This window comes from Petaurus breviceps, unplaced genomic scaffold, assembly GCF_028583685.1.
Source record: "Petaurus breviceps papuanus isolate PSGF00001 unplaced genomic scaffold, PetGlider_PUasm1.0 37, whole genome shotgun sequence".
NCBI classification, from domain to species: Eukaryota; Metazoa; Chordata; class Mammalia; order Diprotodontia; family Petauridae; genus Petaurus; species Petaurus breviceps.
The window spans coordinates 1,392,248-1,409,400 of record NW_027186296.1 but is presented as its reverse complement, the minus strand read 5'-3'; the positions used below and the strand labels follow the sequence as shown (position 1 = coordinate 1,409,400).

General features: G+C 34.8%; 1 protein-coding gene across 7 annotated transcripts in view; it reads left to right on the top strand.

Annotated features, from left to right (window-relative positions):
* CDIN1 (CDAN1 interacting nuclease 1) overlaps positions 1-17,153 on the top strand; it is a 274,152-nt gene that overhangs the window by 80,491 nt on the left and 176,508 nt on the right. For all 7 annotated transcript variants that reach the window (XM_069097634.1, XM_069097637.1, XM_069097632.1 and 4 more), the window contains 2 exons: positions 4,979-5,039; positions 8,518-8,590. In XM_069097634.1, the coding sequence (XP_068953735.1) occupies positions 4,979-5,039; positions 8,518-8,590 (134 nt within the window). The remainder of the gene's footprint in view (positions 1-4,978; positions 5,040-8,517; positions 8,591-17,153) is intronic.

Below are 17,153 nucleotides of genomic sequence, written 5' to 3'. Positions count from 1 at the left end.
TGTCAAAGTTATTTTCTGGTTATGTTCATTGAACTCTACATCACTTTATACAAATAGTCTCAGTTCTTTCTGCCTCTCATTTTCTTTATTTTTTTTATAGCACAATAATATTCTATTATGTTCATTTGCCACAGTTTTTTTTTGAGCCATTCCTTGATTGACTAACACCAAATTTATTTTCAGTTCTTTGACACCAGAAAGACAAAAAGGGCTGCTATAAAGAATTTTTTCAATATGGAACCTTTTCCTCTTTCTTTGTCTCTTTGGGTTTTTATATGCAGTTGTGGTATCACCAGGTATGCTCCATTTAGTGACATTTGCTGTTCTATTACTAAGGAGACTTTATATGTGACCATTAAACTTTTTAGATTGTGCCCATGGTAAACAGGTAGGTTGGTTTCAAAGTAGAATACATTCCTAAGTACATACATAATTCAGATAAAAATATTTATACAAAGCAACTTTTTCAAGGTTTTTATTATACCACACTGTGTGTATATGTATGTATGCATATGAGCACTGTGTTCATTGTTTTGTGACTAGAGTGCTCTATTTAGAATCAGAATAATCTTGTTTCTAAACCCACCATACACACTAGCTATGAGTTCCAGTCTTCTTATGTCTATAATAAAGATAAGGTGTTCCCTTCCTTTTTCACAGATTTGTGAGGATCAAATGATAATACATTTTCATATCTTTTTTTATGTCTCAATACTTCTTTTTATCAGTTCCATGTCTTAAAAAAATCACAAAATACTGTCCAAATATTCCAGCTGGTCTATATGTGCCATATATATAACTGTTTACTTTTCTCTTCTATTAGAATGTAAACTCCTTGAGATGAGAGATTTTTTTCCCTTTGTTTCTCCAGCATCTCAGACAATACTTGGTACAAAAGAAGTGCTTAATACATGGTTATTGAATGATTAAATATGATCATCTGAAGATGGAAATGTTTGATTTTTCTGGATAGCATGTAGGTAGTTGGATCTGTCAGAAAGGCTTGAGTTTAAATATAACCTCAGAAATTTCCTAGCTGGTTGACCTTGAACCAGTCACTTAACCTCTGTTTGGTTGCAGTTTCCTCATTTATAAAATGGGACTAATAACAGCACCAATTTCTCAAGGTTGTTGTGAGGATCAAGTGAGAGAATCATTTTAAAGTACTTAGCACAGTGCCTTGAATGTAGTAAACAGTAAGTGCTAGCTATTGTCATTACTCTCAATCAACATCATCATCATCATCATCTTCTTCATCAAATTTCAGATAAGCTCACAAGATACAATTTTTAAAATTTTCAACAGCCCCATAAAAATGGCACCATAAAAAGTGCTACTGGTGTTTCTGATTCTTTTCTTTCTGTGTCTAGTTAGGAGTCTGAGTGAATAAATACTGATAAAGACAAGCATTCCTTCTCAGAAAACCACTGAAGAACCATCAGTACAGTTGTCATTTTTCCTTCATAGATCCAGGGATGGGAACAGAGCTTTTCACATAATAGGAATTTATTGAACTTGTTTAGATGATGAGAAAACTGTAAACTATGCCATTTAACTTTCTTTAGTTTTAATTTTAATTTTTCTGCAGTTTAGTTGGAAAGAAATATATAACTTTTAAGTAAGCTACTGGTAATAACTTATAGATAAATTTTAGTCTATCCCCAGATCTTTCTTTTCCTTTTTTTTTTTAAACAATTGGGGTTAAGTAACTTGCTCAAGTTACATGGCCAGTTATTTTTGTATGGGTGCTAAGTATCTGAGCCTGGAACTGATCCCGGGTCTCCCTACCCTGGGGCTGGTTCTCTTACTCACTGTGCCACCTGGCCACCCTGTATCCCCAGATCTTTCATACTTCATCGTTGATCCTTTCTAATCATATTTTAATGTGCTGCTTTTATTTGTTTATTTTGCATGAATAACTTTCATTCTCCATATTTTAATATAAACTCCTTGAAGTTAGGAACTGTAACTCTTTTGTGTTTCTGAACCTCTCCCTTCCACTGTCTTGCCAACCTTGTCAGACTTAAGTTTGTTGTAGTGGATTGAATTGAAATGAAATGTGAAAGGGAAAGGAATAGACATGACTTCTGTAAAAGCCAGATATATGTGAATACAGAAAAATTGGATAGTGCCAAAGGATTCCTCATCACTGCCAATATCCTAGTTTCAATAAAACTAAAATCTCCAGTTAGAGGTTTAAAAACCAAGTTTATAATGTTTGTTTGGGTCTACATGACCATAATATTTAAGTGAGTCATGTAATAGGAGTTAGTAGATAAACATTCATAGATTATATATTTGGATTTGGAAGGCTCCTTCGAGGTCAGCTTCTCGGCTTAAATATAGAAAGTTTAGGTGACATGTCCTAGATTGCATTAGTAAATGGTTGTGCTGGGGTTTGGACCCAAACTCTAATTCCACATCCCATGCTCTTAACCATCCCACCACCTGAAGGTATTTATTTTAGTTATCTCAGAATAATCACACTCAGTTATTAGATGTTATAATAACTATATTTAATTCAATCTTAATTCAAAAAGTGTTTAGGAAGCACTCAGTATATGCAAGGCACTATACTAGGCACAAGAAAGTTGTAAAGATACATTTTGCACATCTTTTGTCTTAAGACATTTACAATCAGTAAAATAGATAAGAAAAAATGCAAAAATAATCATGGTGTAAACAAAGTTAGGATGAGGATTAGGTAGGCACTTGCCTAGGATTTCCTACCTGAGGATAATGGGTGGGGTGGAGTGTGTGCAACAAGGGATGACTTTTAATATTGCTTACAATAAATGCACTTAATTTTAATGCCAGAAATTTCTACTGTCTTGGTAGAATTCAGGCCACAGGCTACTATGAAAGCTTTCTCTGAAGGGTAGTACAACAGGAAGTATAATTTTAAATTTTGGGGGAACAAAACAAATCTCTTACCTCTGCATTGTGCTTTCCCAAGCCCCAAGAAAGAAAGGACAAAATAGATTAAGATAAATATATTAGAAAGATATCACCTGCTATGGGAATTGTAAAGAAGGAAAGATCATTTCCAGTGGTACAGTAAGGGGGCAGGCAGCACCAGGGAAGGGGTTTGAATGACAATTCATAAGGAGTGGCATGAGCCTTTTGGAGGCAACAACACCATGTCATCTCTGAGTTCCAGAGTGATGCTATAGGCATTGAGAAGAAACTCCACAAACTCATACCCAACTTCACTGAATTTACACATCAGTTTGTTCAATTATTTGTTTAAATGGTTTACCTGAGCAGTTATATCAGTTTAATCAAAACAGTTGATCTGGGTTATACATATAAACACAGTTCAAGTCCATTAAGTTATTTCACATTTCTCTAACCTTCCTGCCCTCTTGTTCAGCTGCATGCCAAATAAGAGGTATTTTTTTAAAAAAAAATTGTATCACTTCTGATACTTTAGTATGTACTTTAGCTCCTCTTAGGAGCTTACTTTCTCCAAACCATGCCAAAGATAATCCCCGTAAATCAAGTCAACAAGCCTTTATTAAGTACACTAAATGCTGGGAATAGAAATAAAGGCAAAAACAGTCCCTACCCTTGAGGAGTTTACAGTCTAATGGGGAAGACTACATGTAGACAACTGTGTACAAACAAAATATTTACAGGATAAATTGGAGATGGTCTCTAAGGAAAAGGACTGGCATTAATCATGATTGCGAAAGGTTCTGGAAAGCTAAATTTAAGTTATAGTTAATCTAAAGATCCGTTGTATCTCTCCCCTCTACCATGCCAAGTACTTGCTGCTGCTTCACAGTTAAAACATGTTTGTAAGCAGAATTGTTATATAATATTTCCTAATTGCAAAATTATTCACAGTTTGTCATTTGGCACCTAACAAATTGAAAACAATAGCTTTAACTCACACTCCCGAGCTGTTTAATACAAATATTTCTAACTTCTACTGTGCATTTGACCAGAAGTATTTTTTCTTTTTTTAAATGAAATCATAAAATTGCAAAATTGAAAAGGACCTGAGAAATTATTTATTTTAATCTCTACATAAGTAGATTATTATCTTATCTATAATAGTCCCAGTCAATGGACAGAAAGGAATAAACATTTATTAAGCATCTATCACATATGCCAAGTACTCTGCTAAAGGCTTTACAAATATTATCTTAGTTGATCCTCACAACAAGCTTGTGAGGTAGGTGCAATTATTACCCATGTCTTACAGTTAAGGAAACCAAGGAAGACATAGATTAAGTGACTTGCTTAGGAAGACTCAATATAAAAAAATTGTTAGCTATGAGACTAGCTGAGTTAGCCTGTTTGAGAGATAACTAGTCAGTAAATATTTCTTTGGACAGCCACTTAATAAGGTAGAAATAAATGTTTGGGGAAAACTAATGGAAAGAGTAGATAACTGGTTCCCTAGTTAAGATGCTGCATCTCAAAGTATAAGAACCAACTTATTCCCTTATTCCCTTTGAGAACATTGACTAGATTTAATGAGATATTTCTTAAGCATATTTCTTAAAAAAATAAGCTGCCATATTTGTTTCACCTGTTTATAGGATACACAGTGACTTCACATACAAAGGCTTTGGTCTACATCAAACCATTTATCGTATATAATAAGGGAACTCATCTTAACATGTGATAAGACTCTTCAAAGTCTTTAGAAGAAGTTTCTACTCAGACATTATGTTCTTCCAATTGAGTTCAATTGGTTTGTTTACTATATAAATTTTTTTTTTCATAAAGACCTTTGGAGACACCAGTATATTTGCTCACCCCATCTCCAGAGAGTTAGTTACTGATGATTTAAGATAAGTTGTTTTTGTTGTATTTGTTATCCCCAATCTTCCCTATTACATTAGCATTCTTTAACTAGGTTTGAGTCTGGCATTTGCCCAGGAGAAGCAAATACACAGGGGATGCTAACATGTCTACACTGGCCTCTTCTTGTCAGTGGAGAACCATCTGGCTTTCTCTTGTCTAGGTACCTGAGTGGAGTGGTGAAAGATGGAACAGCCCCTGTGCTTTTGGAGCTGGCCAATGAGGTAATCTGATTTCATAATATATATTTTTTTCAAAACTGTTTAAAACCTAAGGGGCAAATCTAGAGTAGCTTTACTTGGAAATGTAATTAACCTTAAAAAAAAAGGTTTCAAGGCATATTAGACATTTAAAATTATTCCCTAGTCTCTTAGTACTTAAAATAATTGGACAAAGAACTTCATTTATTAATAAACCAGTTAATGTAATTAGTCTCCTTCCTTCAAGGCAAATGTGTTTAAAAAAAGATATACTAAATTTCTTCATTGGGCTGAAATTTTGGATAAAATGTCTGAAGATGTGTATTCTTCTTAGCATGCATTTTACTAATTTTTTATGTAAAATTTTTATGTTGACTAGAGAGATTTTGTAAAGACTTAACCTGAAGTAATAAAAATAATGAAAAGATTGGAGGTTTGATTTTAAAGATGTAGAATTTTCTTGATTCTTATTTATTCGCATTAGAAAAAGAATGTAATTCCAATTATTGCCCCATTTTCTTCACTTGAAAAAGCAGAATATCCTTATTATTAATGCCAAGCAAAAGGTGATTTATTGATCTTTTTTTTTTGGTGTTATTAACTCCGATCTGGTTCTGTTTGGGGAAATAAATAGTAATTTGTGTTTAGAAAGGAAGCCCCAAAGACTTCTCTTGAATGAGAAATATATATATTTATATATATATAAATTCATAATAGTTGCAAAGAGCATACTGAAAAAAATAAAATATTTAGCTCTTAAACTTTAAAATATTTATCTACCATAATAAGAGCAATACAATATTTAGCCTGACTTGGAACTGCTTATGCAGCCCTCATAGGGATAAAATGAAATGTACACTGTTTTGTGTTGCATTATAATGGAAAACATAGGAGTAAGGCAGAAAATGTGTGTTTGCATTAAAGATGACTTGGTACTGTGAGCATTAGTGTTGCAGTAGCAGCAAGTTCTACATGTTCTATTAGCCAGGAAGGATGGCTTCTCTCACAGCTTCTGTCTGATGTACACTGCCGCAGTCAGCAAATGAGCAATTACCTATCAGTTACTAGAAGATTTTAATAGTCTAGGAAATGTCTACACACTCTGATAGTAGGATTAACCTGGACGATGGATCTCTTCCCCCTCCCTTCTAGCAAAATAGGCATTTTGTTTTACATGCTTTTCTTTTTCCTGAAAGCAGAGTCTGTTTTCCTCTTATTTTTAATGTACTCTAAGTTGAACTACTTTGAGTCAAGGAATATTTCTTCAAGGAGCTTGATATATAACTGGGTCTTTGATATTTTGATAAGTATAAAGAAAGTTAGGCTGATACTAAGAGTAATATCATATGAGGCTTTCCAGTTGAATGTGGCTCAACATAGTAGCTCCATTTGAAAATGGTGGTATAAATGGCATAAATTTTGTACAATGAAATTTTAGCATTCCCTTTTAAATTTCTTTGAACAGGCTTGTTTTCTCTATCTCCTCCTCCATTTTTTAATGTGATACAAAAATGTTGATCGTATCAACATATTCCTCTTTCATCCACACCAGTAGACCTTTGTGATGCTTTCAAAAGGCTTTATTTTCTTTACAATTGATTTCATAGTGAAATTTCATGAAAGAAAAAGAAGTGGCATTATTTAAAGAATTTGTGGCCACGGCTGCACTTTGGTGCAGAAGAGGACAATGCTAACTGCTAGTTTTGCTAATGCATTAGGGAGATGTGGCAATAACTGGTACCAGATTACTGCTTCCAAACAACCAAGCTGCCATTTTTATGCGATAGTTAATATTTAAATGACAGACTCCTGCATCTGCTGACGATTGATGCAATGGTAATACTTTATGAGTCAATATATATTTAATCAGTGGAAACTGTAAAAATTGATGAGAAATATATAACGTAGGTGCATTATAGTGTGGAACAGCTCTTTTATATAAGAAGAGTTCTGTATTATTGTTGATTTGAGGGGTGGGGGATATTTGTGGCTGTTGTTTTTAGAAATGTCTTTACATTAGTTATCCAACAGCAATGCTAAAAATAAGAATTTTTAAAATCTCACTTTGTTAAGAATAATAAAATCAGTCATTCTGTTCTCTCCATACAAATATTTTCAAGTGAGATTTGAAGCACTATGAATTTTACTTACATGCTAAATTCTGACATGAAGCATGATGGCCCTATTTCAGAGAAAGATGGACACATGATTAATATGAAAATTAGGGAGATGCAAGTACCTGAACTAATAAGGTAGTCCTTATTCAGGCTGGACTACCTCCAGTAATTTCACCATTTTTCATGTGTCAGCTCTGATGTGGGTTACTGGAAATAAGCAGCTCCGTGGAAAGCATTTCTTTCTACTTGGGGAATTTAAGGGCATCCAAGTACATACATATTTGAAAAAACTGTACGTACAAATGAAGCCAGCCTTTTTGTCTAGTTACTAAATCAAGATAAAAATTTTTGGATGAATATTGGACTTGAAAACCTGTCAAGAAAAATTCATTGTGATAATATATGAGCAAGGTTTACCATCTTACCTTTAGATAAAAAGGCTTGTTTCAGGAAAGCATTATTGTGATGTTATTTTTAAAATCATGATATTTCAGATGAATTTTTTCCACTGGTTTCTAAAAATTCAAGGTATTAGGGAAAGATAAAAACAACATCTCTCCAGAAAGAGAATATGAGAATTAATTAACATTATGATTAAGAACCGCATTACTATGTTTTCTCTTCTTTGTTTTAACCCCTACAAACACTGATGTCTGACTTTTTAGTCATATTTATAAGTAGCATTTCAGCTAAGGTTGTGGATATAATGTCAAAGCTCTTGTTATTACTGTGCATTATTATTAATATTAAAGTATTCACTATATTGATGGTATAAAAGAGCAGATATTTAGATAACAGAGAATCAGTGCTAAAGTTTTAGGTTTATTGTAAGCCTCGAGTCTCCTCAAGTAACGTTAAGTAGAACATCAAGCACATTCTAAATGTTGTTGTTGTTTTTGTTTTTTAATTAATGAGGCCATAATGCTGAAATAAAAATTGCAATAGGCATATAGATAATTGTGTATTAAAGATGAAACTACATCACACATCAATAGACATGTGGGCAACTTGACCAGGTAAGGTGGTAGAAAAAGTAAGACAAAAAGGAATGATGGCCTTTTTAAGAGGTGGAATTTTAAGGTAATGAGAAAAGCTTGTTTGATTGTTGAATGTTGTAATAGTACTTCCAGATTTGTCAGTGAGATTTGCTCTACTGCATCATGCACTGAATGGAAACCATTTATTCTTCCCACCAATGCTGACCATACTTGTTTGGGGTAATTGATTACAAATGTAATGGAAGACACTGATAACTGGAAAGGTTTTAATGAGTAATGCTGGCCCTAATTTATTAAAATGCATGTAATTTTTACTGTTGACAAGATGCGGGAGCTGTGGATGTCTGTGCAACTTGACCTTTTTTTTTTTGCTTCCATTTTGGAAAGGTGGACTATGCACCTTCATTGATGGCTCGGATTATACTGGAAAGGTTCCTACAAGAGCAAGAAGAATCTCCACGTGAGTAGTCAGATTCATTTTAGAAGTACACTAAATTTGATTCAAAAAATAATTGAAAAACAGTTTACACTGTTTCACCTCCAATTCAAAAACAGTTTATACAACATTACAACTCCCTTAATGAATGCTATATTCCAAAACTGGCACATAAACTCCTGATGACAATTAAATGCAATCTAGAAGACCACCCACAACTTAAGTACTCTTCCGAAAAAAAGTGCTTTCTTCCTGAATTCTACATTAACCTTTCTATTCAGCAAAATAGTCAATGTGTATCAATGTGCATCAAATTAAAAAAAGCAATTTATCTTTTGTGTGTATAGAGCAAACTACATCATTTGAGATCATTGTCAAGAACTGGCTCTAAAAGAAATGTTCACCCTTTTTATTTTAATTCAGCAACACTGGAGAAATACTACCTCTACATGCAAAAGTGAATTTCACTGGTCTCTCTACATGAAAATAAAAAAAAAATGAAAAGAATGGAGCTACAGGAGGAGGTTCAAACCTAAATTAATTTGCCACTGAAAAAATACATTTTGTTATTTTCTCTGTGTCAACTGCATGATTAAAACCGGCTGTTAAGTGAGCTCTGGGGATGTGCTCGTAAAAGATTTATGAGTAATATTCAATGTGATATTCAAAGTGAGTCATGAATATCAGGATAATTGCTCTCAGTGCTGGCTCTTTTACTAGGCAGGAGTTTGTCAACTGCCCCATAAATATTTGCCTAGTCTCATGTAAAAAAGACAATTTCATCTTCTGCATTTTTATTACCTAGTGTAATGTTTACCTTTGGAGCTTGACTGTGGTAGAATAGGTAAAAAGCTTTGGAATATGCTTTATGCATATAATCTTCTCTTTTTGAAAGTAGAAGATAATACCTACTAAAATATCATTCAGTAGCAGATGGTTTTTATTTTATTTTATTTTATTTTTTTTGTCAGGGATTTTTCCTTTGGTTTTCTTTGAATTTGCAGTTATCAGTGACTGGTGGCCCAGTTACCTTGTGAAGGTTTCATTTGAATGAATTAAGTACTTCCCCTAAAAATTCAATATCATTTCAATAGATGTAGCCTCTAAAGTAACCTGCAGTGATGCTTCATGAGCAAATCACATGATGTCAGAATGGTATGGTTTCGATTTAATCAAGAAAGAGATTAAAGTGGATGTGTGTTATTTTCAACTTCGCCGCGGCACCGCCATTTGTCAAAGTCAACCTTCTGATTGCTTTGGACCTACTGCTATCCAGGTCTTGTCAAAATAGTAGTCAGCACAGTCTGCAGCAGGTAGACTGGCCTATATAGAGCAGTATCAAACACAGTAAAACAGGATTCATTGACTTGTGAATTATGAAGTTAATAGGTTGATCATAAATTTTGTGGCTATTAATTTATCTTTATAATGCTGGCACATCTTCAGTACATTTTTCTTTTTATTTTGCACTATTTTCCACTGGTACAGTCAAACCGCACTGAATATAATTTTGAAGTGTACTGTATATCAGAATTCTTATAACTCCAGTGCCAGAATTAAATGTCTTGCTTGAATACACTAGAGAAGGACATGAGCATATTTAGAAACATGTTTAAAAAGGGCACTCCCAAGACTGGTCTTCTTGGAAAGGAGGTAAATGTAAATATTGTATTCCCAAATTGCACTATGATTATATGTAATCAAATAAGTCTATATTTTGGGGCATTTTTTTTCTAATTGGTTAGGTTAATGGCTGTTTTGCCTGGATTTGTTAGGAGTATGTGTTCATTTTCTTTTAAGTAGATTCATGACACAGATTTGTTGATTTTTTTTTTTAACCCTCAGTAGTACACAAAGCTATGCTATTGTAAAGGCACCTGTTTAACTCACTGATTGCCAGTGCGTTGACTGATGGTCTAAAGGAAGGTTATTAAGAACACTTCTTTGGCAACAAAACAAAATAGTGGAGAATCTTTTTTAAGATTACTATGTGGAACATAACCAAAGATTTTTTTTTTTAAAATAACATTGTAGAGACTTATACAAAATTACCATTATAGGACACGATTGGATAGCTACTTCTGTTGCATAGTGGTTGTCTTTTCTTTCTCTTCTTTCTCTGTCTCTTTTTTAAGTAAAGAGCTGTAAGATACTGTGGCTTATATTCTGACACTTTCTTCCCCTTCATAGCAGCGACCTGGTTGGCCTTTGGCAATGAAATTCAATGCACATGGCTCCGCAGTCAAATCATCAAATTTCCCTGTGTGTATATTAGAGTTTTGTAATGTGTTTCCATTATGAAACAATGCGGGGATAATTGTCTTTGGTAGCAATTAGCTAACAGGTTTGTTCAGTACTATTGGCAGAGGCATCCATCATCCCCCACCCTGACCACACTTTTTGTCTGGTGTGGACTATGGAGATCAATAGAATTCTATATAGGGGAAATCACCCCAGCTTTAATGAGCTGCAAGTCTCAGTCAGTCTTGGTTTGTATTTTTAATTTTTTCCTTTTAAAATTAGAAAGGTGGGAGGGGGAACCATAGCATTCCTTTGGGAATGGAGAGTACTGCATATGTACTATTACTTTTCCTAGATCAATGCACAGTTTTAAATTGTTTTTCTTCTGTAAAAAGGCATAGCTAATAGCAATGGGACATCTAAACCATGCTGCTTCAGTAATACCTATTCTAATATTCAGTTTTTTAGGACTACATTATACATTCATTGTAGCATTGTTTACATCATGCAGCGTGTAACTATGTGAATTAATATGCAAAGGAACCCAAGTAGTACCTCTAGAAAAAATGTGGAAAAAAATTTTTTTATGAAGTCTGTGATTAAAAAATATCAGTCCTGTTTGTTAAGTTATTGATAAAACCATTTGGGATTCTTTTCCCCTTAGAGTAGACAGTGCAAAACAAAGCTTGTCCACATTGGGCCTCTTTTCTTTGTTTTCTAGAAGCAGCATAGGAATGTAAAACAGGTTGGTCCAGGTGAATACAGACTATGAAATGAATAACCTCCTGTACAAGGAAAATATTGGGGAAACACTGTCAGAGGAAGCATGTTTTCAAGTTAGGTAAGAGGACTGGTAGATAGCAGGAGATGAACAGCTCGTCTCTATCATGACATCAATCCTAATGATTGAGATGTATTGTGCCAACCAATCTTTATTCCCAGCATAGGATCTTTTCGACAGTATTTTGATTGCTAATGAGCAAAGTAAATATTATACTCAGCACCTTTTCTCTAAAGGTACATATCCAAATATCCATTTAAAACCATTTAACTATATTAAAGAGGTTTGATTAATTCAACAGTAGGTGTCTTAGCTGCAGTAATAAGCACATATTAGAAAATTCAGATAATTCACCAATTTTCAACAAAAATTTTTGAACTTCTGCTATGTGTGAGATACTTGTTGGAGTAGGTACAAAGACGAATATGAGGCAGGATGTTGTCAGGGCTAGAGATCTAGAAAGAGCTAGTTTCAAATCCTGTCTCAGATACTTATTAGCTTTGTTATCCTGAGCGAGTCACTTAACTTCTCTGGGCCTCAATTTTTTCTTCTGTCAAAGGAGAAGGTTGGACTTGATGACTCAGAGCCCTTCCTTTTCTATCATCCCATGAAAGAATGCTACCTTCAAGGAACTGATCTAATTGGGAGAATCAGATGTGCCCAAGAAAGTACTGTTGAATGTTTAGTCATTTCAGCCACATGAGACTCTTTATCACTCCTTTTGAGGTGATTTTCTTTTTGGCCAGGATACTGGAATGGTTTTTCATTTCCTTCTGAGGCAAAGAGGGTCAATTGACTTGCCCAGGGTCACACAGCAAGTAAGTGTCTGAGGCTGGATTTGAACTCAGGTTTCCTTGATTCCAAGTTCAGCAGTCTCTCCACTGTGCCACCTAGCCACACCCAAGTAAGTATAATACAAAATATAATGTAACTGTATATGACTGGCACAAGACACAATGGGAATAGAAAAGAAATAGCTGAACTTCAAATTGAAAGCCAAATAAGCCTGAATTTGAATCCTGATTTTCACTATTAATAGCTTGGATCTTTAAGACTGGAATGGAACAAGGTTATCCCTTTCCTGTGGGTTTCATTGTTTCAAAGTATCCATGCCCTTCCAGCTTTTGATAACCAAAATTTCTGATGACAGAAATTTGTTTGAAAATGTATGTGGTATCTTCCTCCACTAAGGGCTTAGACAATGTGGCTGATGTGGCTCCAAAGAAGGGATGGGACCTAAGTCTAGAACTGAACACAAATGGGTCCATCCTACTGATAAATATTTTCATAAGAATATCATCAGGATTAATTATTGTTAATAAAGTTAGAAAACCTAAGAGAGACAAACCTATTTTGGGGTATGGTAAGTTAAGAATACACATGGTTCCTAGAAGAGAATAGAGGGTCAGTTGGCCTTCCGAAGGACCATGGGGAAAATTATAACCATTGATAAAGATGGCTTCCATTTGTATAACTGATTGAAAATTTACTCGACCACTAACAATAAGGGAGATATTAAGAAAGTAATAAAATATATATCTGTTAAGGACCTGCTATGTTCAAAGTTCTGTGCTAGGTGTTGGAGGAGATACAACATTTAAATTGATATAGCTCCTTGCCCACAAGAAGCTTACAATCTAGTAAGGAAGTAAAATGCCTACACATATTGCTATAATAAACATTATACCTGATGAGGGTATTAGAGAACTATACAACAAAATTCTACATGAAGTTTAAGGACAAAAGTCTTTACTGACCGGGGTGGGGATGGGGGAAAATATCCTGGTAGTGATATCATTTGAGTTAGACATTGAAGTAATGACTGTCTTCTATTGAGGACATTACAGTCTTCTAGTCAGTCAGGGTTGCTGCCTCAGTATCATTTTGAACTCTTAACTCTCACTCATCACACATAGCTCATAATTTCAGTTAGTTACCAAATCTTGCCATTTCTTATTCCATGTCTTTTTTTATCTTTCCACTTGTTTCACTTATACAACCACAACCCTTGTTCAGGCCTTCCTCTCACCTGGATTATTCTAGTAACTTCTTAATTAGTCTCCTTGACACAAATACCTCTCCACTCTAATAAGTCATCTACATAGTTGACAAAGGGATTTTGCTAAAGTGCAATGGCTTCCTCTTGCCTCAACCATCAAATATAAATACTTCTGTTTAGCATTTAAAGCCCTTCACAACTTGGAACCATCTTGCCTCTCCTGTTTTTTTTTTTTTGTATATGACTCTTCTTCATGTCCATTGAGGTTCAGACAAGGTGAAATTTTTATTGTTTCTCATATACAGCAGATGACTTTCATGCCTACAAAGAATTTTATCTCTACTTCTCGGCATCTCTTGTTTCCTTCAAGATACAGTGCCAGCACCACTTTGTATATGAGACCTTTCCTAAGTCCTCCAGTGGCTAGTCTCCCTCTCACCCACATGATCTTGTATCCATTTTCTCTATGTTATACATATGCCTAGATATGGAATGTAAAATCCTTTAGGGGTATACTCTTTTGCTTTGCTTTTCATTTTCAATATCTAACAAAGTTCCTGAAAAATAATACATGCTTTAATAAATGATTTTTAATTGACTAATTAATACCAATGATCTTGACATAGTTATTTATAGTTTCCCCAAAACTTCAATAAATGATATCTAATCAGATCTTCTAAAAAAAATGTGTTGAAATGAGTCAGCACACATAATACAAATGAGGAAACCAAGGCTCATGAATTTTCAGTTACTGTTACAGGGTCCTACATTTAGTAAATAGCAGGGCTGGGAATTGAACTCCAATCTTTTGATTAAATTCAGTGCTTTTACTCATTGACTAAATCAACTAAGATTTAATGGTAGCTCAAAGTGGAGGGGAAGGGATTTAGATTTCAAGAAGGCACTTAAAGACTTTTAAAAGGAATATAGTATAGATCAAGGAGAAAAGGAGGTTTTCAAAGTGAAATTTTGACAATATGATTGAAAATTATCATCATGAAGATAAGGGAATTACCTAAAGAGAAACTACAGTGACTACACAGGGAACTCTCTAATGAAGTTAGATGTAAAATTACATGTGCAAAAAATGGAATTGAGGTACATTACCAACTAAGGGTACAATGGTAACAAGACTTCTAAGAACACAAGCTGAAAGAGTAGAGGCCAAAATGTGCTTTGACTTTTGTAAAATGTTAAGGGAATTAGGACAGGTTTGTTTGTTTGTTTTCAGTGTAATTTAATTCAATACAAACTTTTAAATAACCTGTCATATGAAGAGATAATGTCATAGACCCTTGGGGGAAGTGCAAGATAAGTAAAATAGAACTCTTACCCTCAACGGAAAAGATAGACGCTCTGATTGAAGTGGATGATATAGTGTTAACAGGAAAGAGAGAAAAAGCAGAAAAAGTCAGCTCTTATTTTGTTTCCATTCTTTTCCTGTCACAGAGAAAGAGATCAGGAATGGAAAGGATACAACAAATATGATTAAGAGGGATTTGAATCCCAAGAGAGGTATGCAGATGGTATGAGAGCACCTAGCATCTCTAAATAAATTGAAGCTTGGATAAATCATTTCCTGGGGTCACGAAAAAGCTTGCAAATGAGTTTGCTGAATAGGTCTTTGAAAACTGGGGAGAACAGTAAAACTGAAGATGGACAATGTTGTTCAGATCTTGGAAAAGTGGTGTAGAATGTTTTCTATACACTATAGATTTGTAACTTTGTGTCAATAAATGCCAAAAATAATTTCTAGGATGGATTATTAAAATAATAAAAATTAAGGTTTCATGAGTATTTAGGAAAGGCATTCTTAAAATTGAGGGGGAAATTACATTTTTATTTTCATTTGCCTCAATTTGAAATTTAGCATTTCCTTCAATTATAATTTGAAAAAAAACCAACACTATTTTTAGAAAGGGTCCATAGACTACACCAGGCTGCCAAAGGAATTCAACACACACACAGACACACACACACACACACACACACACACACACACACCCACACACACATGTACAGACACCTCTAACTTAGGAGAAACAGTCATATAAGAGTTTACTAAGAAGAGGTAATGACAATTTAACCTGTCTTCCTTTTATAAAATAGCCTCCTATTTGGTCTCTCTGCCTCTAGTTTCTCCCCTTTCCAGTGCAACAACAACAAATCAGCAGCCTACTGTGTGCCAAGCATTGTACACTGGGCTACATGGGCAAAAATGAAATAGTTCCTGCCCTCAAGAAGCTTACAGTATGTGGGAGTGGCAATATATGGGTACATACAAATATATATAACTAAATATATTCAAGATGGATCCAAAGTAAATACAAGCTAGAGAGGTGGAAGACAAACAGCTGTAGGATCTGGAGTAACAGTGTAGGAAGTAGCATCTGAACTGAGCTTTGCAGGCTGTTAAGGATTCTTGCTAAGGGGTTGAGTGCATTCCAGGCAAGGGGGTCAGCCTCTGAAAAGACATGGAATTGGGAAATGGAGTGTAGTTAAGTGAGCAACAGCAAAAAGATCAATTTGTCTGGACCAGAGTCAGTGAAAATGAGTAATATACAATGAGACTAGAAGTGTAGATTGTAAAGGGACTTCAGTGTTAGACAGAAGGATTTGTTTTTGGTTCTAAAGGTGATAGTGAACTTCGATTACTTTTAGAGTCAAATTGAGCAGGGGATTACATGGTCCTGCCTGTGTTTTAGGAATCTAACTTTAGCTCCTGAGTAGAGAGAGAACAGATGAGTCAAGAAGACCAGTTAGAACCCTAATGTGGTAATTCATCCTTCACAAATCTGACAAAATAATTTTCCTAAGGTTTAGGCCTGTCCATGTCATACTCCATTCATAATTCTCTCTTGCCTTTAAGATCAAATACAAATGGCATTTGAGGTTTTCCTCAAACTGTTTCTAAACTTATTTTAAAAGTCTTGTTTCACATTATTCTCCCTACATGTTCTGTTCCAGTCCAACTGTACTTGTAGCTATTATTTAAACGTAATAGACCATCTCCTCCATCTACATTTGCATAGGCCGCTGTCTTCTTCCTGGAAGGGTTTTATATCCATCTTTCAGAATCCTCATCTTCTTCCTAGGGTCAGGTCAGGAGTCACCTCTTTATAGCTTTCCTTAAACCCTCAACTGAAAAGGTTCATCCCCTTCTCAGTTTTTCTTGTTCCCTTTACTCTTTACCATTTACTCTTATCCCCAATATGAATCATAAAACTCCTTTACTCAGCATCATCCAGAAAACTACCCTAGCCTCTAGGTACAGTATAGGTCAAAATCTTTACCCAGTCATAGCTCTTGTACCCCTCCTTATATGTATATTTTCACTAGTCAGCTAGAGCAGGGCTTCTTGAACTTTTTCCATTCACTACCCTTTCATCACTTCTTTTTTTTTTGGCCTTTTTTTTTTTGGAGGGCAATTGGGGTTAAGTAACTTACCCAAGGTTACATGGCTAGCTTTTTTGTGTGTTTGGGTGGGTGTTAAGTGTCTGAGGCCGGAACCAAACTCAGGTCCTCCTTACTCTAGGGCCGGCGCTTTTACTCACTGTGCCACCTAG